The sequence below is a fragment of the Xenia sp. Carnegie-2017 genome, unplaced genomic scaffold (assembly GCF_021976095.1).
Source record: "Xenia sp. Carnegie-2017 unplaced genomic scaffold, XeniaSp_v1 HiC_scaffold_1, whole genome shotgun sequence".
Taxonomy (NCBI): Eukaryota; Metazoa; Cnidaria; class Anthozoa; order Malacalcyonacea; family Xeniidae; genus Xenia; species Xenia sp. Carnegie-2017.
In genome coordinates, this window is record NW_025813402.1 from 10,072,555 (window position 1) to 10,094,756 (window position 22,202).

General features: G+C 34.5%; 2 protein-coding genes and 1 long non-coding RNA gene across 4 annotated transcripts; 2 read left to right on the forward strand and 1 right to left on the reverse strand.

Moving 5' to 3' along the window:
- Window positions 1–56: 56 nt before the first annotated feature.
- On the reverse strand, window positions 57–11,013 carry LOC124440409 (metalloprotease TIKI homolog). 2 transcript variants are annotated; one of them, XM_046990817.1, is made up of 7 exons: window positions 10,821–11,013; window positions 10,632–10,709; window positions 9,942–10,514; window positions 2,727–3,027; window positions 1,894–1,987; window positions 1,472–1,597; window positions 57–1,070 (listed from the first exon to the last, which is right to left on the reverse strand). In XM_046990817.1, the coding sequence occupies exons 1-7, from the start codon at window positions 10,866–10,868 to the stop codon at window positions 896–898; spliced, it is 1,395 nt and encodes a 464-aa protein (XP_046846773.1). In that variant the 5' UTR covers window positions 10,869–11,013; the 3' UTR covers window positions 57–895. The 2 variants fall into 2 exon arrangements, with proteins under 2 accessions (XP_046846773.1, XP_046846766.1); XM_046990810.1 differs by having other exon boundaries at window positions 2,703–3,027.
- A 4,619-nt stretch (window positions 11,014–15,632) lies between these two features.
- Window positions 15,633–20,014, forward strand: LOC124440427. The gene is made up of 3 exons (XR_006946671.1): window positions 15,633–15,743; window positions 19,568–19,613; window positions 19,738–20,014. It is a non-coding gene; the product is annotated as an uncharacterized LOC124440427 (long non-coding RNA).
- Window positions 20,015–20,736: 722 nt separating this feature from the next.
- LOC124436981 lies at window positions 20,737–21,717 on the forward strand. Its single transcript, XM_046986979.1, has 4 exons — window positions 20,737–20,786; window positions 20,879–21,032; window positions 21,134–21,234; window positions 21,316–21,717. Exons 1-4 carry the CDS (start codon window positions 20,742–20,744, stop codon window positions 21,640–21,642), a joined length of 627 nt encoding a protein of 208 aa, XP_046842935.1. The 5' UTR covers window positions 20,737–20,741; the 3' UTR covers window positions 21,643–21,717.
- Window positions 21,718–22,202: the final 485 nt, after the last annotated feature.

The following is a 22,202-nucleotide window of genomic DNA, read 5'->3' on the forward strand; positions in this document are numbered from 1 at the left end:
ATAACGTTATGCTGAAATACACATTCATGCTAAAGAAGTCAACAATTTAGAAAACCTTTACACATGAAGGACTTTATTCATTAAATATATATTTCCATAATACATAACAATAATTACCCGTGTTACGAAAGATATTATCTCCTCGTCTCACGAATGAGCAATTGAAAAAGAGGTTAATGTCGAGGTCGAGCTTACATTCAAAATTCATAAGTTAATGATTAAAAATCATCAAGCTCATTTATCATCTTAACAAACACATAGATTTTTCTCATTAAATTTCCACTTACAATATAAGATATTTTACTGTTTGTTACATCAAGAATATGAACCATAATATTATTTGCCAAAATTTAATATATATACCACAAACTCTTTCTCATCCAGCATTGTAGAGAATGGTGGACGGGTGAGGCGTGAACAATGATCCCCTAGACACAGCAAGGTATTTAAATTACATCATTAAGTGTTTACTTGCACTTCTGACCGAATTCTTTCTGCCACTTTGAAGTTGAAAATAGTAAAAATAATAACGTGTTTTATGACTGAACAATTCATCATTAGAAGTTCAAAGGAGGTTCAAAGTTTTTTTAGATGTATTGGTATATTTTGATTTCTAGGAAATAATGAAGAGCCTAATGGATCTTCAAGCCAGGTCTTTCATTAACTCATCAATGAAAAGCCCTGTTCGCTCATATAGAAAGCAATATCACAATTATTTAAGTTTTGTTAAAGATAAAGGAGAATGTGCTGCTGATGAATTGGGTATGACACACTAAACCGTCCTCAAAGACAAATGGTGATCTATAGCCTTCAAACTAGTATAAACAGCGCACCTTCGAGGTACGAGTCATCGAATTTCTTCTCATCTAGCTAGTTTTTTAATAATTTTCTTAACTTATTCTATTGTCGTTACAGAATCATGAAGGAAAAAAAACAGTTTCAACAGAAGGAATATGCACAACCATCGATTTATATTCAGGGACACAGCATTCGACGAGGTCTGCCCAGTGAACTTTTCATGCGATGATTTATACAACGTGATGTTGGCCGGCTTGATTTTTCTCGTTGTACTGAAAATAATGTGTCATGGATATTATAATTAAAATGAAGTAGGAAAAAGACACACTTATTCAATTTATAAAATAAGAACAATGTGACGCATGCGCTGATTGGTCTATAGCTGTGTTTGCTATAGCTGCGCAAACAAATCTGAGTTCAATTAAATAAATAAATAAAAGTGAATTAGCAAATCAGGAATACATTTAAAGAAAATTGTACTGGCTTATGAAAACCTCGGTGACGTTTTTCAGAACTGTCGAGCAGGTTCATCTGGGTGCAACCCTCGTCCTTCGGTCTTACGCTTGCCCTGATCTCCTCTGGAGTTCTCCCAAAAGTGTCCTCGGTTTACATAAGCCTGTGCAAGCACAATAATCATCTTTTTAAATGATATGACAATACACAGTTAACTTACTTTGCGTTGTTCTCTTTCAAATTACCAAACACATTCTTCCTTCGATTTACTTGTTTTAAGTTTGACTTTTGTTGTTTTTCTTCTCTTTGGTGTTTGCATCTGACAACTTTGACACTTCCATGATTTCTGTAAATGATAAATTGGAATAGTGCTTTATAGCTATACGCTAAATACGGTAAAAGGATGAATTGAAAATGAATTTCGGAAAATTGTATTCTTTTTTTTGAGAAAACTCTCGAAAAATTTTCTCTTGCTTACAAAGATTGTATGTTTTTGATTAGAATCAAGTGAAATCTGCTTGTATTAAACAAAAAAAACGGAAGTAATAATTTTTCTAACTGTAAAAAAACTGCTATTGGCTTTACAAAAGGATCGTCAAAATACCTGCATGAAAACGTAAAACGATTGTTTAACAAACCAACCTTAATGAGATAGCGTCATTTGCTTTTAAATGTTTTATTTTATATCCACGACGACGAAGCAAGCTTATTACGCTTTTGTGTCCAATAAAATGGCCTAAACAAAAAGAAATTTCAATCGCCTTTAGAAATGAAGCAAATTTGGTTTTAGTCACAGCTATAGTCCTAACCAGAAAAGTTAAACCGGGGGTCGGTGCACATTTGAGGAAAAACGGGCTCGTACCGATGATTTTATCACCATGTTAAACCTGACGTTAATGATTTGCATGCTACAAATGCCCTTTGCTAAGCATGGCTTGACTTGACACATGCGCTTTAAATACGACTATACTTAGAAACAAGTGCATTAAGTTCAATCACATGCATGGGGACCGTTTTTATATTTTTTTACGTAACCAAGCAATTTCAATAATTGTTTATATCTTTTTCCTGTTGAATTTTTAAGAGATGACCTCGTGGTTTTTTTGGGATGTTTGAAGCAGAGAGAGTTTTCATTTCGGCTTTTATAACATCGCCATGCTTCTTTTCATGAAGATAAAAAATAACTTTTGGATAAACTATTCTCGTCGAATGTTTAATCGCTGCAGTGAATTTATCATACGAAACTTCGCTTGTATGTAAAGCACGATTGATTCATATAAAATCTTAACACACGATTTCTTTAATGTATTAAATATATCCAAATCATTGTCAAGTGAATGATATATAATCACATGTCTTAACTTGCCTAAACAAGACAAAAACAACTTAACAGAATGTGAAGCTGACGGAAAAAATGGTGACGCCGTATATATTGTATATGATTTAGCTACCTGCACCGAAAGCAAAAATCATACTTCTTCCACAGTTTTTTTTAATAATTTTTCTGATCCGTTTTGCCATTCTCTTGTTTCTTTCGAAGAACAACTTGTTTTTCATATATTTTTGGAATCTTTTGCTTTTGTTAATTTCCAAGTTTTGCAACTGGGAAATATTTCGTAGATTAGAAACTCCGGACGACTGTAGAGCGGACAAAACTTTTCTAAGGCCACCAAATTTGTAATAATGAATCAATTGCTTTGCCGACAACGGAATATTTTCTTCACCACGACGTATGTTCTCGTGTAATGTTAAACTCTTTTTCAAAGCGTAGATTACCTGAAATCATGAAACAATAAGCATTTGTAGCATCGTTTGGCAAATGCAACTTATGAAAATCTTACCAAGACAAAATATGTCGAAAGGGGGAGCGAGAGACGAAAAAACAGCGAATAGTTTATATTTTGTTATGCATCACTGACACAGAACGTTATGACTCGAAAATTTTACTATTAAAATTACATTTTCACACAGCAGAACTTTTAAAATGACAAAATCTTTTCTAAAACAGTTTATGCATATCTCTTCATTCTCAAGATATTCAGGTTTTTGTAATGACCGATTTACCCAAAACTTTTGACGTCATTTTGCACAATGAATTTCAAACATTCTGTACTGGCAACTTTTGGTTGAAATGATTAGGCAATTTTCCATACTACTGGCTCTTCACAATGAAGCAAATTCTCTGCTTGGTTGAAGTAACATATCAGGAAATACACGCGCTATTTCAAATTATACAATATGACGTCATTACATAAACTTCAATATCTTGAGAATGAAAAGTGATATGAATAAACTGTTTTAAAAGGAACACTGTCATTTTCAAAATTAAGTTACATGAATTAATAATCTAAATAGCACAGTTTTCGAGTCATATATGCCCTTTAAGTGTTGTGAACAACACATTACATATACTCCTTTGGGTATTTGTAAGACTGCATGTAGAAAGAACAAGCGAATGGAGTCAAACCTAAACTGCTCTACAATTACACAAAACAAAATTAACAAAAATGCAGTTTTTAAAATTTCACTACGGAAGAGTCCGGATTCTTTGTCACATGACTCACCTCACGCCTCACATGCATGCACATTGATGTTAGCTAATGGCCTCCTAGTGGAAAATTATTAAAATATCTCTACCATGTATGCAATCAATCATATTGATTTTCTTGCATGCAAACGTAATCTGTCATGAACTTGACATGCAAAATACGGTAATTCTATTACTCACTTCCTCTTATTTTCAATAATAATGATGCTTTATAATCGAGAATCGAGATACACATGCAGAATTATATTCATTTTGCTAAGCTTATTGCATGCAAGTCTTGATACAACTGGAATTAACAAAATTAATGGACGCATGAAAGTCAAATAATTCAAATGTGATTAAAGACAAAACGGATGAAAGTTTTCATCCCAAATTTAAGAATTCATGAATTCTATTAGTTAGTTCATTTTCCCATAAAACGTGGGTGTAAGGTGTGAAAATTTTCAGGGGGATAAGCCTTAGCAAGGAAGCGACGAAAGAGTAAGGACAAGTGTAAATAGAGTAGTGTAAACATAGCTGAAAACATACGATTATAACACAGTTCCCGCTGAAAAAAGACGAGCATTGATCACACTCGGCGCACCTATAGTTCTTATAAAAGTGTTATAGTATTATAACCACTTTATTAAGAGTTAAATATAAACTTGTTATTTTACTCTCAACTTTTAAATGTTAAACGGTAACTGAATAATATAAATAAAAAACTGCAAGTATTGAAGTGTCGAAATGTTGAATTAATTTTTTTCCACGTAAAAATGATAACAAATGGGAAAAAATTCCATGACCTACAACGCTATCGTGTATGTTTCAACAATGGGAAATGTAACTGCCTTACTTTTCTCCTGCTTATTTCTTCAAGAAAGTCTTTTAGTTTCAATTTCTTCTTATAGTGTCTACTCCTAATGCTCGTGTTTAATCAAATTCTTGAACTGTTGTTTCCTCTTTTCGTTTCTAACAATTAATTTTTAAATACTGCATGGGTTTCATTGCTGACTCAAAAGACAAAACTTCCTTGATTATTTGTAAGTTAATTTATCTACATTGTGTTGGCAGTACTGATCCGATTTGTGTGAAAATATTTTCTATCAAATAGAAATTGCAACTCGTTAAACTTTAGATTTAGAATAGTTTAAATGAATATTGAAGAAATATTTCTTGAGTTCATAAAACATGTGTGATTTTCTCATCAATTTCATTTAACGAAGAACTGTAAAAACAGTCGATAGTGGCACCTTAGTGCATGACTAAAATGTGTCAAAACACAACAAAATTTGAGAAACATAGCTACTACGTTTAGTACAAAACTCGCTTTTTGTCACCTTGCTCAGGAGACTCAGTTCAAGTGTATTTGTTTTTGCTAAAAATTGGGAGAGGTGTTGACGAGCGATTTATTCAAGTGGCTGGAATCTGATGTTTGGGGTGGCAACTATCTGTACCCCAACACAAAATTCGTTCAAGCCATAAAATATGCCAAATTCACGTCGTTTTCTCAAGAGTGATTGTGTTTTTTGAAAATTTTGATAGATGACAAAGTAGATATTTATGAATGCATGTCTAAACATATTTTCATTTTCAGTGTACGTCTTTTTGAAGAAGTGGCGCCACAAAGAATGACAATAAAAACTGAAGAAAAAATTCTGAATGTGCATTGGCATAGCTAAAGTAGTGCATCCTATTGAAAACAGCAACTCTCAGAAATAAAATAAAATTTTCGCTTAAATTATTGATGAAATTGTGCTATACAAATGAAATCTAATTGCAAATGAATAATTTTCATCTTTAATGGATTTTCCGAAACAAGGTACATTTGTTTAGTAATTGTTGACCCGTAATTATTAGCCATCCTGTATTTCTTTTAACGTAATATAGAAAAGTCGTGCTCTTTATCGTGCTCCTGGTTTATTGCAGCTCTTTATTTCTTTGTTTATTATGAATATTGAGTCATCCACTCCCAAAAAATCGTCAAGTGAAATGATTATCAACCCAGACTTATCAACCCAGCAAAATCCGAAATTGGAAAAATTAGCATAAAAATACTGGACAGAATCAACAACAACATCATAAAAGCAACCTCATTCACCCAATGGAAAAATTTATCATCTGTGTCCCAGTGGTTCAAATCTGTCAAACACAAAAAAAACACATCACTTTCATAACCTTCGACATAGTAGACTTCTATTCATCTATTGACCAAGACCTACTAAACAAAGCACTGGATTCCGCCTGAAACTAAGACAACATCACAAACGCTGAAAAAATCATCCTTATACACGCTAAGAATTCATTCCTCATACAAAATCAACAACCCTGGCAAAAGAAACATAACTCTACATTCGACGTCACAATGGGCAGCTTCGACGGTGCAGAGACACGCAAACTCATAGGAAGCTACCTCATTTCTCAACTACAACACATCACCACAGACATAGGACTTTATCGAGTCGACGGACTTGCCATTTCAAACTTCACAGCAAGAGAAACAGATAACATCAAAAAGGAGATATGCCGCAGCTTCAACAATAATGGTCTACGCATAACTATCGAAGCAAACAAAATAATCATTTACTTCCTTGACATCACCTTCAATCCTAACAATTCTTCCTATCGACCTTACTCAAAACCCAACACTTCTCTGCAATACGTCCACAGCGAAAGCAACCATCCGCCAACCGTAACGAGGAACAGACCTGCCCCCATCAACAAACGTCTATCATCCCTATCATCTGACAAAGCATCATTTGACCAAATAACTGCACCATACCAAAAAGCACTCGACGAAAACAGATACCCATACACACTAAAATTCGATTCAGACGCTACTACCAAACTGAAAAACAGACTTCCATAAGATATACTTTGGTAGAACCCTCCATTAAACAAAAACGTCCACACGAGCATTGGCCACAAAATCCTTTCATTAATCGACAAACACTTCCCCATAGACCATAAACTTAGGAAAATATTCAACCGTAACACCATCAAACTGAGCTACAGCTGCATGAACAACATCGAACAAATAATCAACAATCACAACAAACATATATTGAGAACATCAGACAAAACTAACGACAGCACCACAAACAAAAAGACACATACAAAAACATGCCACACCTGAGAGAAACAAAACACCCCACTTAAAGGAAACTACCTGCAATCATCCCTCATCTACCAAAGAACTGTGAAACGCAAGGACAATAACACAACTGAGACGTATATTGGACTTACAGAAAACGAATTTAAGACTAGGCATAGAAATCACACTAAAAAAAACTACGAAACTCGACCGAACTCAGTAAGCACATTTGGACCTTTAAAGACAGCAACAATGACCACGACATCTCATGGAACATCATCACACACAGCAAACCATAAAACAGTACCACTAAAGATGCAATTTTGCCTCAAAGAAAAATTCTTCCTCCTCTACCAACCATCCAAATCATCTCTTAATAAACGCAACAAACTTGTTTCCTCTTGTCGCCATAGATTCAAAATACTCCTTTGCAATTTGTAACCATACACCTTAATTAATACGCTAACTTCCGTCCCCTGAAGAAGGAGCAATCACGAAACAGGCTTGTCGGGATGAAACTGTAGTTTTTGTGATTTTTCAATATTACTACATATTTATTTACGCTCTGCTCTCGCGCATCTGTTTTTCACGTAGGATCATCACACAAAAACTTCCTATATAAAAGTATCATATATATAACATATTCTTAAGAAAAAACACAAAACAATAGACACTCCGTATATAGTAAACATTATTTAATCTAAACGTTTCGAAAAGTGCAGTGTGACCACACTTTCTGAAAGCAAATTACCAAGCTAGGCTTCAAAAATTACCAAAATCAATGAAAAAGTACCAAAATTTGCTCCCATGCCCTCTATAAAATAAACACCACATATAATCAACGACCCCCTCCCAGAAGCCCCTAAAGTTTATTTCAATTACATTACTGACCACTCTCTAACAAATCATAAATGCTCTGTCTTGTCTTTATTAGTGCCCCCCTATCATTATGATGATATCATTATTATAGTTTTTCAAGTTGGCTCAGAGTGAAACAAAACTTTCTAAGATGATGGAATGAGATAAACATCTCTCTCTAATAAACGCCCCATCTACATCCGCTTGACTTTATTAAACGTCATTTACGGTATAGTAAAATACTAACATACCTAAATAATGCGAATCGCTATGCAGCAACATTATAGCTTCAAAATAACCCTTCTGTTTTTCCATGCCTACATTCTTGCTCGTATATATACAAAGCAAGACTATGCTCAAAACGTGCAAGTTAGGCACATGCAAACACTAAAACTTCATAGTCGTGAAAAACAAAAAGCTGAATAGTTACGAAAGTTTGAAACTGAATCTTATCCTTACGAAGTCAAAAATTACTAAAATTTAAAAAATTACCAGATTAATTACCAAAATTTTCTAATTATCACTAAAACGCACCAAAAAATAGCAACAAATTACTGAAAGTAATTAAAATTACCAAGTCTGGTCACACTGGACAAGACATGTCATCATCAGCAGAAAAATGTAACATTTTCTATAGGAAAATGTAACATGTAACACTGGTCTAAACATTTAGATTAAATGTTTACTATGTACGGAGTGTCTATTGTTTTATGTTTTACTAAAATACTCTTTGGCAGTCGTAATATTTTTTGTTGCTGGGCAAGTTTTTATTATATACTTGCGTAAAGCCGCATTTTAATGCTGAAGAGATGTTACAAAACCTAGCTTCATACTGAAACACTTCCTATGAATAAAATGTCGTAAGAAATCGAAGTAGTTTAATTTTAACAACAAACAAAAATCGGACCGCGACGGTACTGAATACCCACCCGGGTTATCACCGCTATCACGATATTCAAAGATAAACAGAAAAAAAAACTGCGAAAAATTGCAAGCATGCATGTTCCATGAGCACTTTGGAAAGGAAAAACATGAAAAGTATTAAGTAAAATGTACGTAATATAAGCATACTTCAAATAATCGAAACAAGCTAGGGGAACATAAACAACGTGTGTGTTGCGTACGACGAGGAAAGCCAAATTATTCTTGCTCTACATGCGTATTGTCACTTCGCCCCGCCAAACGTTGAGAAAATCATTGATTTGAATTATTGAATACATCGTCTGTACTCTGTAGTAACGGCTTTGGAAATTTGGGATATCAACGTTTCAAAAATATTATTACTATCGCATAATATAAAGAATTGTATTGACATGCTGCGAGAAAAGTTAGCATATACATGCCCTCACCCTCAGATCAAAAGTATCTCCGAAACTAATGACTGAATGGTAGGCGCAATTTGTCGGCATTGTCAGCATATTGGATATTATACTATTGGCATTGTTGTTCCAGGGAAAATTAACGACGTGAGGGAAATTAACAGCTTTTTAAGAGAGCCGCCGCATTTTGGTGTTAATTAAGCGAACAGTTTGTGTTTTACAATGATTCAAAAGAGATTTTAATCAGCCGCTGCGTTTCGTAGCCGCGATGCAGAACGAGTAGGTCGTGCTAATTGCCTCCTACCGCGTTCAGTTGGAGCTAACTTTTTAGGTGAAATCGCCACACGTCGTAACTGCGACAGCATACAGACCAATCCTTAAGTGCAGTTTTCTAAATCTCGCTCACCAAACAACTTGATACAATTCACTTGGAAATTTTGGGTAAATAGCACGACGCAACCTTTCACAGCGATGTGTAAGCAGAATAACAAATAACAATCAAGATTTCTTGTTGACCCTGTCAATGGGCATCCTATCGTGAGCTAAACAACCGTTTGAATAGTTGGGCATGGCTAAATTTGTAGCCCGCTTGATATAACGCGACTGTTACTCACATTATATAAATCATCAAATAGCCTTACTGATAATATTAATGTACAACGAACTTTTTAAGACGGCCGGTGATTGCGCAATTCATCGCAATTTTGGTCAACTGCGAAACAAGAGTTTTCACACCATCTTTAATGATCGGCTCGTTTTAATTGAAGTAACTCTTGATCGAAATTAGCAATTGTCGTTTGGTGTGCATACTCAGTCTCTTCTGTCAGGGATTTCTTTTGCCCGGTTTAAATACTGTGAAAAACCAAAATCAATAAGCATAAACGGTAATTACCTTCTTCTTGTTCAGCCTTTTAAGTACGTTACATTGCTCTTTGGCGGTTTCAATCGAGCCCAGCTTTTTTCCGCGTGTTTGAGCTTGCCGCATTAAATATGCGTCGAGCACAGGCAATCTTTCAGCAAGCATTTTCACGTTAAATTTGTTGAGTTTGTCGAGCAATAGCATTATCCATATCGGTCGCTTTCGTCGCCAATTTTTTGTGAGTTTTCGGTACAAGTCCAAAGGATTCACCGCAATGAGTTTCGACTCTTCAGATATCCATTCTGAAATTTTTCTCCGAACGAAGGAGAAATGAGCTTTCAAACGCCTGAAAAGCTTCGACGGAATGCGATCGCGTAACTTTTGTCCATGCGGCAGGGATTTGCAATGTTGCAATGCTTCTATCGTGTCTCTATCTGTCAGATCCAGTTCAAAGTACACGTTGTTTGCCTTTTCAAAAGCTTGTTTGCTGTTTGGTGGTATGTAGTCCCACACTTTAGTGTAGGGTACATGAATCGTTCCGAAGAAATAAACTGGAGGATCGCGTTCCATAACCCACAGGAATGAATTGAGCTCAGAAACATTGCCCTATACGATGACATTAACAATCAAGTCGTCAAATTTAATGTTAATTATTTCATGTATAGTGCTTCTTATGAGTAAGATCAACAGACATTTAACTTTTATACTGCAACTAATACCAACCACATGATGTGGATATGACTCCAAATTTTCTCCAAGCGATCTCTTTCGTTGATTTTGTGGTAGCTGGAAATCGTCTTCCTACAAAGCGATCACAAAATGGTTAAGTCAAACTAACTGACAAAACTCAAAGGAAATCATTGTCTTCTTACTCACTGTAAAAATATTTGCGAGATAAGATACATAACTTACCAGATTACTCAGAAGAAGCCAAAGTAACAGACTCTCAGAAATTGCCATGCTTCATGTGAGTAATTGTAACTGAGATGCAAATATGAAAGTGTCAATGTGTCTGTGCGTGAGGAAAAGTAGCGCACATTAAAACGCTCATTTCGGCTGCGTTTATATACTTGCGTATTGAAAGCGCAATGTAGCTTGATCATTCCAATGTGACATTGCATCTGTGGGTAGATAAGATTATTATTTGTGTTTAAGCACCCTTGGGTGCCACTAAACAGCGATTACCCTCTAAGTCATAACAAGAAAAATAAATTGTCTTTCAGCGCAATCCATAAACATTACATACGATCCGCGAGAATGTTATCCCGCCTGGTTTGCAAACTTGTCAAGTAATGCCATTCCTCAATGAGACCAGACGACAGTAAGCATTTATGCCACATTTAAAAAAGATTCAGTTCGTTAGCATCCAGGGGTATAATTTTTTGCTCGAAAGATTCTTTGTGCTCGGCAAATGCAAAAACCCCGAGAAGAGGGATAAATGAAAGCAATCGTAAAATTTTGAATAAAATATTCGCTAAACTTCATACAGAGTACGCCACTATCATTTAACATGAGCACGAAAAAATTTGGATGTGTTTCATCATACCATGTATTTGTTTGGGCACAGGTGCGACACACATAAACATCACACCTAGTTAAGTGTTAATGGGAGAAAACATAATCCACTCATTTCTTGTCAAAGTAATGACGATCAGTTTCATCCGCTAAAATATGTATACGCACTTCCAAAGTTAATTTTTGTGCATACATGGTAATGTAAATAAAAGATTTATATAATAATCAAGTAGCTGGTAAGTTTTAAAGTTGGAAGAAGTCAACATTAAAAGCCAAACTGTATAACAAGGTTATAAACTTTAGAGAGAAACCACAATCAATTGTTTGAGACATCGAAGACAAAGATCCAAGGCAATCATACCACTAATCATGAAAGAGCAATGTCTGGACGACTCCCAACTCGTCTTGCATTGCTACATATTCAAATCACTCGCCACCGCGGAAGACTTTGTGCAATACCGAAGAATATTGAAAAATAAAAAATTTTCGTGCCTATGTCTGGGTAATAATGCAGTGCAAAATATTCCAAACACATTTATTGCAGAAGAAATGACATAGTTATGATTTTACATTTAGTTCTCTTCAGTCCAGTGCATCTGATTATTCCAACTTAAAACAAAATTAATGTAGTCCTCCCGTGCAATCAGTCGCGCATCTGTCATTGTAATTTTGCTATTTACTCATCGACAAGACGTAATGACAATTCGACAAAACGGCAGATAGTCACAGGGAAACAGGTCAAATAGCTAATGATACATCGTTGATAAAATAGAAATTACCAAACTGTGTGAAACGCAGTGAAATATGATATTGATAATGATATTGAAATAAAAAATGATTTGCTATAGTGACTTTACATTGACAGAAAAAAAACACGTTCTTGCGTTAAGAAACCACTATATAATAGACTTGTAATATTGCAATAAATCATATGCTTGTAATATTGCAATCAGGTACTAGCTCGAACTCTGATTAGTACATGAAGGTACAAATCAGTATTTGCACTCGGTTCTATTTATAAGAACCAACAAAAATTTTCCGAGGCTCAATGTTCAAAGAAAGTCAACAACTCCAGTGATATATGGCTTTACTTACAGTGTACACAGTAAAAAGAAAAGGGCTATTTTTGCCAGAAAACTGGAAGCAGAATATTGAACCCAGAAAGGCCAAGCTGGCCCTGTTTTGCGCTAATCCCCCCTCAAATTAGGGCTGAAATGACCCCCGGTAAGAGGACCAATTTAACCACAATGCGAGCTATTTCGTCCATTTCGGGAGAAATCCAGCTCCTAAAAGAATAGCCAATTTACCCCCATTAGCTGATCGAATTGTCCCTGGTTATTGTAAAGGGCACAATTTTTTGTCAGCCTTGATTTGTTCTAATTTTGTATAACAAAAATTTTTTTAAGAGAATTCACCCTCAATGTTCTTATTAACTTGGCTCTTTTAAAAAAATAGTGTGTGCTAAAGGCACCAAGTACAACGCTGGTCTACGCCAGATTTTTTTTTATCTCTCTAATTACCAGTCTATGGTAACAATAAAGCATTTTACAATACTTTTTTCAGAGTTATAATTCCGTAACAACCTTATAGTTAATCTTCTTTTCTACATCTTTAAGCCGTCCAAGTGTTCGATGACGCTGGTCCGGCTTAAACTGAATCTGAATGTATGATGTCAATTACAAGAGTTCTTCATATGTAATCTCCCGAAAGAATATTTACTCTTTGTCCGCCCTTCCACCAAAATAACTAATTACTGTCTTCTAAGCGAGCGAGTTTATATGTCGAAAGTATATTCTTGAATAATTTTCACTCTAAACTCTACAAACATCAGTCTTAAAAAATAATTTATTTATCTCGGTGATGTACTTGCAATTAATTTCTCTAGCTGCGATATGTTTTTGGCGGTATATTAACGCGAGCAGCTATCTTGCTGTTCTCCGGAAATTGGGGAATATTGCGAATGAAAGAAGTCGAGAAAATAATAATCATGCAGGCCCTGATTGTTACTTTCAAACCACATAATTTCTGTTTTTAGAAAGTAATTAAGTATTGACAAAAATGACAGCAATTTATTTGTTAAACTGAATTACCGATTCTCGTGTCCTTGGTTTTATTTTTTCATTTTCCATCGAATAGAATAGTGAGAAAGAGAAAACTCTGGATGTGTATGGCTATAAAGTTTAAGAAATTGAAACAAAAAGCCACTATTACCTTAACGAAAATAACTAAAATCTTGTTCCTTGTGACAACCATAACATATGCTGCTGACAATGGACAAAAAATTATAGTTTATCTAGTATAGGAGCTTATGAAATAAAAACAAAAATTTAAATGCGTGCACTGGTGGTCTTTAGCTGAGACCTGTGTAAGAGTCTGCATGCATTTCATATACCGGAAGTAATCTCTACCGGGGTAAAATGATCATGACGAACAACATGTTATTAGCGCCAATTCCTCAATCTTGGACGAAACTCGTGAAATCAAAACACCTCTGAAATGGCTGCGCCGAAACAGCTCTAACTTCCAAAAACAAAAAGAAATAACCTTTTTGAAGTGCTTCACGTGTTCAGAAGGTTCACTTTAAATGGTGGTCATGGGAGGAAAAAATTGCATAAGATCAATATTTACTGAGAAAATCACCATGCGCACATCTCTGGCTAATTCTGGTGAAATATCAATTTTGCATAAATTAACAAATGTTCATGGCAGAGACTTGGAAAAAATCACATGAGACAAAAAAGAAAATTTTACTCATTCTAATCATACGCATTATTTGAAAGCGATTAATATTGTTTTGTTGACATACGATGCACTATATTTTACCTACCTTCCACCAAAACACACGTTTTCAGCTAAATGTTGCCGTCTTGTTTACTTTTTTGTCAAGTCTTGCTAGCATTCGTTGATCCTTTTACATTTTCATTATTATTGGTGGTAAAATAAAATTTTGTCGCTGTTTCGTCATGCTTGGATACAATGCAGTGTCTTTTATCATAGATATTTTGCACACGGACATTCTGTCACGATTTCCGTCATTGCAAAGTGTCGTCGCTTCTCTGCTCGATAAATCACGCTTCTCGTACTTCATATAAACTTGATTGTAGTAACGTTGAGCAATATATTGTAGTTAAGTTCGAAGCAAAAAATAGAAAAGATTAATGGTATCTGTAAGGAAAAACCTCCCATAGCACATTTGAGATCCAATCCAAAACACTAAACTAAAAAAATATGTCACGAATGATGATGAACCACTTTACAGGGGGGAGGGATGCGTTTTTACGAAGCGTTTGCTTTCAAGCCAATGTAAATCAGAATCCAGAAGAAAAGTTTGTAGCTAGGTTCAATGTTTGTCACACACTGTTTATCAAAAATAAAATGGATATAAAACTAAATAATCGAAGTTTCAGGTAAAGAATGTTTTGCTAACGTTTCAAATATATCAATTTTTGCAACATGAAAATAAACTTTTTGCGAAATACATGTTCCCCTGTCATGTTTCTCACGCGAGAATTTCTCGAAGATCACGCGTGAGGTGCATGATATTTTAGGTGTCGCGTTTTGAATTTCGATCCTAAATTCGCTTTGGATGGTTTTTCGCTCTCGGGTTCGGTGGTACCGCTATTCTTTTTAATTTTTCGATTGGGCCTAAACTGCAATGCATTTCAGCGTTATTTCAATGAAATTATACGTAAATCAACAAACACTTGCAAGACTCGACAAAAAAAGCATACAAGATGGCAAAATATGGCTGAAAACGTGTTTTGGAGGAAGGTATAGGTAAAATATACTAATTTAGTGCATCGTATGTCAACAAAGCAATGTCTATCGCTTTTATATGATGATTAGAGTGAGATTGCTTTTTTCGTCTCATGTGATTTGTCTTTGAAAATATGAAAATTGAAGAATAATTGTTAATTTATGCAAAATTGACATATGACAAGAGATGGTCCAAGGTAATATTCTCAGTAAATATTAATCTGATGCAAGTTTTTTCCTCCAATGACCACCCCAAAAATGAACTTTCTGGACATTTTAAGCACTTCAGAAAGGTTATTTGTTTTTGTTTTTGGCAGTTAAAGTCATGTCCGTGCAGCCATTACAGGGGGGTCTCAATTTCAGGATTTTGGTTCCGGATTGACGTATGGGCTGTTGGTTTCACAACTTTTCCGGTTCATTCAATTGAATATGTAAATGAGAATTATAGTTTATTGAGCTAATCTTATGTCAGATGGGAGAGGACGGACATTTGGCATCAAACTGTCGTCTGAATAAGATCGAATGAACTTCTCTGCCTAGTAATGCTGTAAATTCTGTAATCAGGTAGACGATTTCCTTTTTTTTGCATTTGTTAGAATTATTTGTAATTATCTACTCGAACCGTACGTAATAAAGTTATGCGCGTCTCGAAGTATCAGGAACTTGGTAGAGAACTGTAGAGCCGTTAGTCGAATTCTACATTGACGCTTATGCCATGTTTTTCATCATGGACATTTTACCACAAAATAGTAGAGATTACTTTCAGTGAGTGAAGTGCATACAAACTCTTATACAGGTTTTTAATTATAGCCTTTGCAAATTGATCGGAGTCTATAGATTAAATCAAAGAGAATTTGCAAATCGATCATTGCACAAATACATGTTTGAGGAAAATCAAAACATTTGTTTGAAATTTATCTGTTTTGCATTATTGTTATTTTGTAAAAGAAATAAAAGATGTTTTAGTGCTTAAACTGGCTTACGCAAGCCTCGGAGAAGTTTGTGAGAACTCTCGAGCATGTGTATCTCGGTTTGCATGAGCATGTGCAAACATAGTAAACATCATTTACTTCTAAAATTGAATTCTATATACGAGTAACTGAATAAATTTCCTTCCGAAAGTAAAATGACAACGTAGAACACGGACCTAGTTCCTTCTTGAAAAAGAATTGCCTGTCATACTTTTAACTGAAGGAAACGATGGAAAAAGTATTTTGTCATCATCAACAATTCAGATGTATTATTATTGTCTATAACGCTTTTGATTGGTCAACTACCTGTAAATAATTCTCGATATCTGTAGATATGACTATATCTATCTACACATAATAGTTATTGTCATTGACAGGGGCGGATTGAAACTACGTCACATTTAGCACGCGACGTAGTTAAATTCTACACAGAGCGAAAAAAATAATCAAATTTTAAATGCGCTTAGTTAAAATAAATAACAATTTCGGGGTGTGGAATGGAGCTAGTTTGGTCGAAAGGACGCGAGATTTTTTCATGCGTCGTTTGCAGGTTCGAATCTTGTCTCGGTAGGGTGTAGTTGGTTTCGATGTGTAGATAATGATCATGAATTCTTTATCCTAAAATTAATTAAATTTTTTGTGTCCTCACAACGAAAGCATTAGAAAAATAAACTATTGTCAGGGTTAGAGATAGTATTATGAGAAATTTGTGCAACAACGTGCATTCACTGAACAATGTTATTGTTTCCAAGACCTGGATTAAGCGTCGGATTAAGAGATCAAGTGGCTAAAAATACTTGTAATTCACTTGCGGGAGAAATACCCATAGCTAACCCGCACAGAGTCAGCACGCCTAAAATTGTGCTGAATTTGGAGACCAAAATCTGTCTCTTGATTGGTTTATAGCCGTTGTGCTGACTAACGAGCCGCCGTTTTTGCTGAAATGATCAAGCGGTGTTGTGCGAAATTCAGCACAGATTGAGATTGATGATAGCCGAGGTTTTATCTTGTGCTTTAAAACCAACAATATTAATGAGAAGCATGGCATCTTTCACTGACCGAGTCTAAGATGCTTTTACGAGGAAAGATGGGACTTTTATGGCTCTACTCTACGGAGAGATGTTGGATTGCCTGAAAGTCAAAAGCATTGTTACCAGCGATGGTTTGTTGGATCGTCTCAGTGTTGATATTTTCCGAAATATCAATGCCGGACAATGGACATCTACAAACATTTTTTGCTTTTTTTTGTTGGCAACTTCATTTGATAAATTGACATAAATCGTTTGCATAATAATCAGCATAAAGGTATGACTAGACCATTATAAAATGAAATTCCATATAAAAGTTGATGAAGCGTAAAGAATTTTTTTAGGCTAAGTTTGTAATGAACCAGGCCGTCCATGTCAGAAGCCCTCAAAGCATATTTTACAGCGAATTTCCTAGGCATGCGGATGAGCTCTGATATTGAGCGAAACGGTCAAAAATCAATGATTTATGAGCAAGAATTTTAGCTTTCCAACTGTAAAAACGCAGGAAATAGCGTTTTCTGCAATCCAATTTTAAAATTTTACCCGGGGGGGGGAATATGCTCCTGGACCCCATAGAAAAGTTGCGCTAACGGTTCGACATTGTGCCTAAGTTCATATACGAAGCTAGATCCGCCCCTGAGTCATTAAGTTCTTTAATAACTGGAGCGGCTATCTCAAGCGCGGCTTTAGGTATCGGATTTACCTGAGATTTACCGAAAAATACTGCTTTCTGAAAATTTCACAATTTTGAGCTCCCCGAAGAAAGAGCGAGAAAAACTATGTTTTTATTTGGCATTAAGCAAGCAATTTTATGATGAAAATCAAGGTGAAAACCTAAAATTCGTAACAGCGAGTCAACTGTAGTTGTCAGTTATCGCTTCTGCCTTAGCGACCCAGAAATCTGTTTATGTTTTTTATGCAATCAATTTATGTAGAGAATATATTTTTTGATTCATATGCAATGTTTGTCACGCGCGCTATCTTGCGTGAGTTACACGTATGTATAGTCTTACAGGTCTAATATTTTGACAAGGTTGGCAACTCTCAACACAAAATTGCCGACCATTACCTCAGAAAACTGTAAATATCTTTCTAATCGAAAAATAAATACATCTCGAAAAATAAATACATTTCTCTAATCACGAATAATTTTACTGTATTTTTGCAGTTTTTTTAACATTAAAATGTATTTCTATGCATATGAAAAAATGCGAATGTTTTTTGGGTACGGTCCAAAACGCGTAATTTTACAGTCAAATGTAAACAAACTTTATTAAGCAAAGAGCAAAACGAAAAAAAAAACGAAAAAAAAACCATTTACGAATGTGAGTAAAAGGAAAAGCACTCGGAAAACAGTTAAACTATCCAGACGATACAATTTGAAACGATTTTTTTTTACTGGCAAATACTAGAAAAGCGAAAGTCAAACCCGTACAAAATAGCAAAGACGAGAAAGAAAGCAAGCTTCGTTTGAGGTCAAATAATGCCATATAATAAACCTTTTAATAACCTCGCTTTCTAGGTGTTTACTGAGAAATATCGGACCTCTTTCTGTTTTACAAATTAACCTCGCCTTATGGGCTCGGTCTGTACAAAAAGATCTCGAGTCAGATATTTCTCTGTAAAGACCTCGAGCTCAGTTATTGAGGGCTTAATATTTAAAGCAGAGGAACTTAAATAAACCGTCTGACAAAAACAAATTAGCGAAGATATGAAAAATGTTTTATATTGATACGTTATAATGATATTTCAGTTAGTTAAAGTGATTAATAAAACAACTATTGAACTTGGCTTTCACACACAGTAAAAACAGATTGGTAAAAATGACCAATTTTTTTTGGTCACACCAATTTTTAAATTGGTCAAACCTTTTTGACCATTAAAATATTGGTAATTTTAACCAAAAAAAAATTGGTAGCATATCTTTGCACTCGTCGGCGGCCATCGAAATTGAAAATGAATTGCAGTTTCTTTTAACTTTAGTAGTTGAGTGAACTCTTAAAAGCTTCCGATTCTCCAAAAATCAATTACCCGCTTTACTGTCTTTAAACTTCATTGTCATAGAATATTAAATTTACCTCAAACGATAGTCAAACTTACCACCATTTTAATACTTTGATAAAGTACTTTAAAACTAGAGAACTTCTGGAGCTTTGTTACTATTTTAAACTCGGTCTTCAAAATATTAAAAACTTCCCGTTCTATTAACAATTCCTACCAGTTTCACGGCAATATAGACTAAGTAGTTAAATTTGTAGTTAAATCCGTGTCTATCTTTAAGCACAAAACAGAATGAAAAGGTTAGTACGCAACTATTTCATGACATCATAGTATGTATTTTCCTTATTTTTGTTCGAGAAATGCATTTTAATTTTTTTCACCGTAATAGATTGATGGTACGGCCATGAGAAACCCAAGATTGGACAGCCAAAAATGTATGTTGATTTCTATACATTTGTATGTTAAAAATTGAATTTATTCCTCTAAAATTAACATTTTTATTTTTCATTGATGTTTACTTGAATTTACTGCAGTCTGTGTTGCTTATTTTTAAAACAGTGGATGATGATATAAGCAGTAGTAGAAAAAGGAAAAGAGAAAAGCGAAAGAGAAGAAAACACAAAAAGAAAAAACCTGAAAAAAAGATTATGTAATGGAAGCACCTGGATCTGGATACAATTCAGACGACACTATTATAGTTGAGCAGACTTGTTCAACAAGGCTGCCAAGATACTTTGGAGAAGACACACTATAACAGCAGTAGTAAATATGATTTCAATCATTTACTTCAGTTGTATTTTCAAAGCTATTACATAATGTTGATGTTTCACATTGATTTGGGTAGAAGGTACCTTGTTGCGACATATAGATGCCTTTTTTAACAGGATGATGCCTGAGTAACATGCATTGGTAAATACAATTTTAAGCAAAGAGGATCTACAATCAAACTTTGTGCATTAGCTGACATGTGCACCCTAAACGAAGAGAAATGTTCAGAGAACTCAATTGTTCTCATTTTCTTCATTATAAAAAAAATCTTTTCTTCGAGAAGTACAACAATTTCCCCAATATGTGCAAACTCAGGAAGCTCATTTAAATATTGAAGGAACAAAACAGCCCCAACTTTGTATTGTGTTCCATGAAGAGTAACAGTTGAAGGTCTGCACAAAAATGAAAAAGGAAAAAAGCTATTAGATATCAATGAAGATACTGTCTGATGTTTCATTTTATAAAGTGCTACCAATTTTTTCTCGCAATAGTCACCATCTTCTGTAGTAAAATTAATCACTATATGCACTTTACCTTGACAAAATACTAATGTCACTTAAGTTAGGTTCCTTCTCTTTGAGCAAATAATAATGTTCACTATCCTTAGCAACAATTTCTTTTGCAGAATCTAAAGAAAAACAAACAAACAAACATCAATTTAATATCTTACTAGAGAGGTTACTAAAAATTGACCTCTTTGTTTTTAGAATTAAAATCAATCTATTCAAAAAAATCCTACCAATTTTAGGCTTTTTTGCAATGGGTTGATTTCTTAGATAGCAACTTCTGGTTTGATGTCGTTCAGCAAGGCTAAATGCAACATTAGTGAAGTTTCCAAGGTATGAAGCCAATGTATGCTGTAGCAAAACTGTCAGTTGTATCACAATTACTTAGAGAAAGATAATTAGTTTTTTGGTTTAATTTTTTCCAGCTGAAAGCAGAGTTAGGACGTATTTTGCAAGACATGAAGGAACGATGGAATTTGCACAAATATAAAATGCTGTCTGCTATTAAAAAGACAAAACAAAAGAATGTCAGCAGTATCCTTGAAGAGCTGGAGGATTGTCCAGTTGAAGATGAGGAAGGTTGGTGTAAAAAGTTAAAATCCCTATTTATACTGAAGTGTTAATGCTTTAGAGAGTGATAATGGTAATATATTCATTCTATGCTATGTTGATTATTTTAGAGGTCAAGAACCGGTGTATAATGGCATGTTTGCCTTATGTGTTAGATGACCAACGCACCCATCGAGATATGAACAAAAAGCTATTTTGGGACATTTTTGATGTAAGAGTTGATACTGTCACAAATAATATTTTCTGCATAAATGTGTGAAAAAATTGATGAATAATTTTATCTCTGTTGAAGGGTAAAAGCTTGGGGGAAGTTCAAGAGATCATTAACAATAGTTCGTCTCCTAGACTCCTATCAACAGGAACATTAAGAAACATTCATTCAATAATGTTGGTGGCTGAGGGGATGATTGTGGCAAAGTTGAAAACAGAAAATATTGTCAACGCAGTTATTATTTTACTTAGTTCTTTTTATACTTTTAATGCTGAGTATCCTAAAGGCGTTAATGGACATGGCAAAAATATATTTATTCTTTTAGAACATTTGCTTTTAAATTCGAGTGGCAATTGTAAGGCTCAATTGCCAACTTTTGTCGATCATTTTATTTTTTCTATGAAGTAGAAAACTTTTGTAGTGTTAATTAATGGCATGTAGTAGAGGTTTAAGTATTCTGTGTTTGCAAAAAATGTGCTATTTCTAATTGTGTGATTGATTTTCTTTAGCTTAGTTAAAAAGATCCTCTATATTGGTCAAATGGTCATGGATATGCACCTGAATAAAATGCTTATTTAATGGTAAAAACAACCAAATAAAATTGGTCAAATAAATTGGTAAATTTAACCATTTTTGTTTTTGGTATTTTTGACCAATTTAGGAGTTGGTTGTTTTGACCTATAAAAATTGTTCTTCTCAGGTGCATTCAAATGACCAATTTTTTTTGGTCATTTTGACCAATCTATTTCTACTGTGCATGATATCAAGAATTATTCAGACATCGGTCAATGCTATCCGCCTCAGTTTTGCTTTAGCAGATAACATTGACCTCGGTCTGAATATTTCTTGATATCATGCTCAATCTCCCCATCCAGTAATTGTTTATTATATTTTTCGATGCGAATTATAGAATCTATAAAACTTGCTACACGCTCTCTTGTTTGCTAGTTTTCAACTATTCTCAAGTG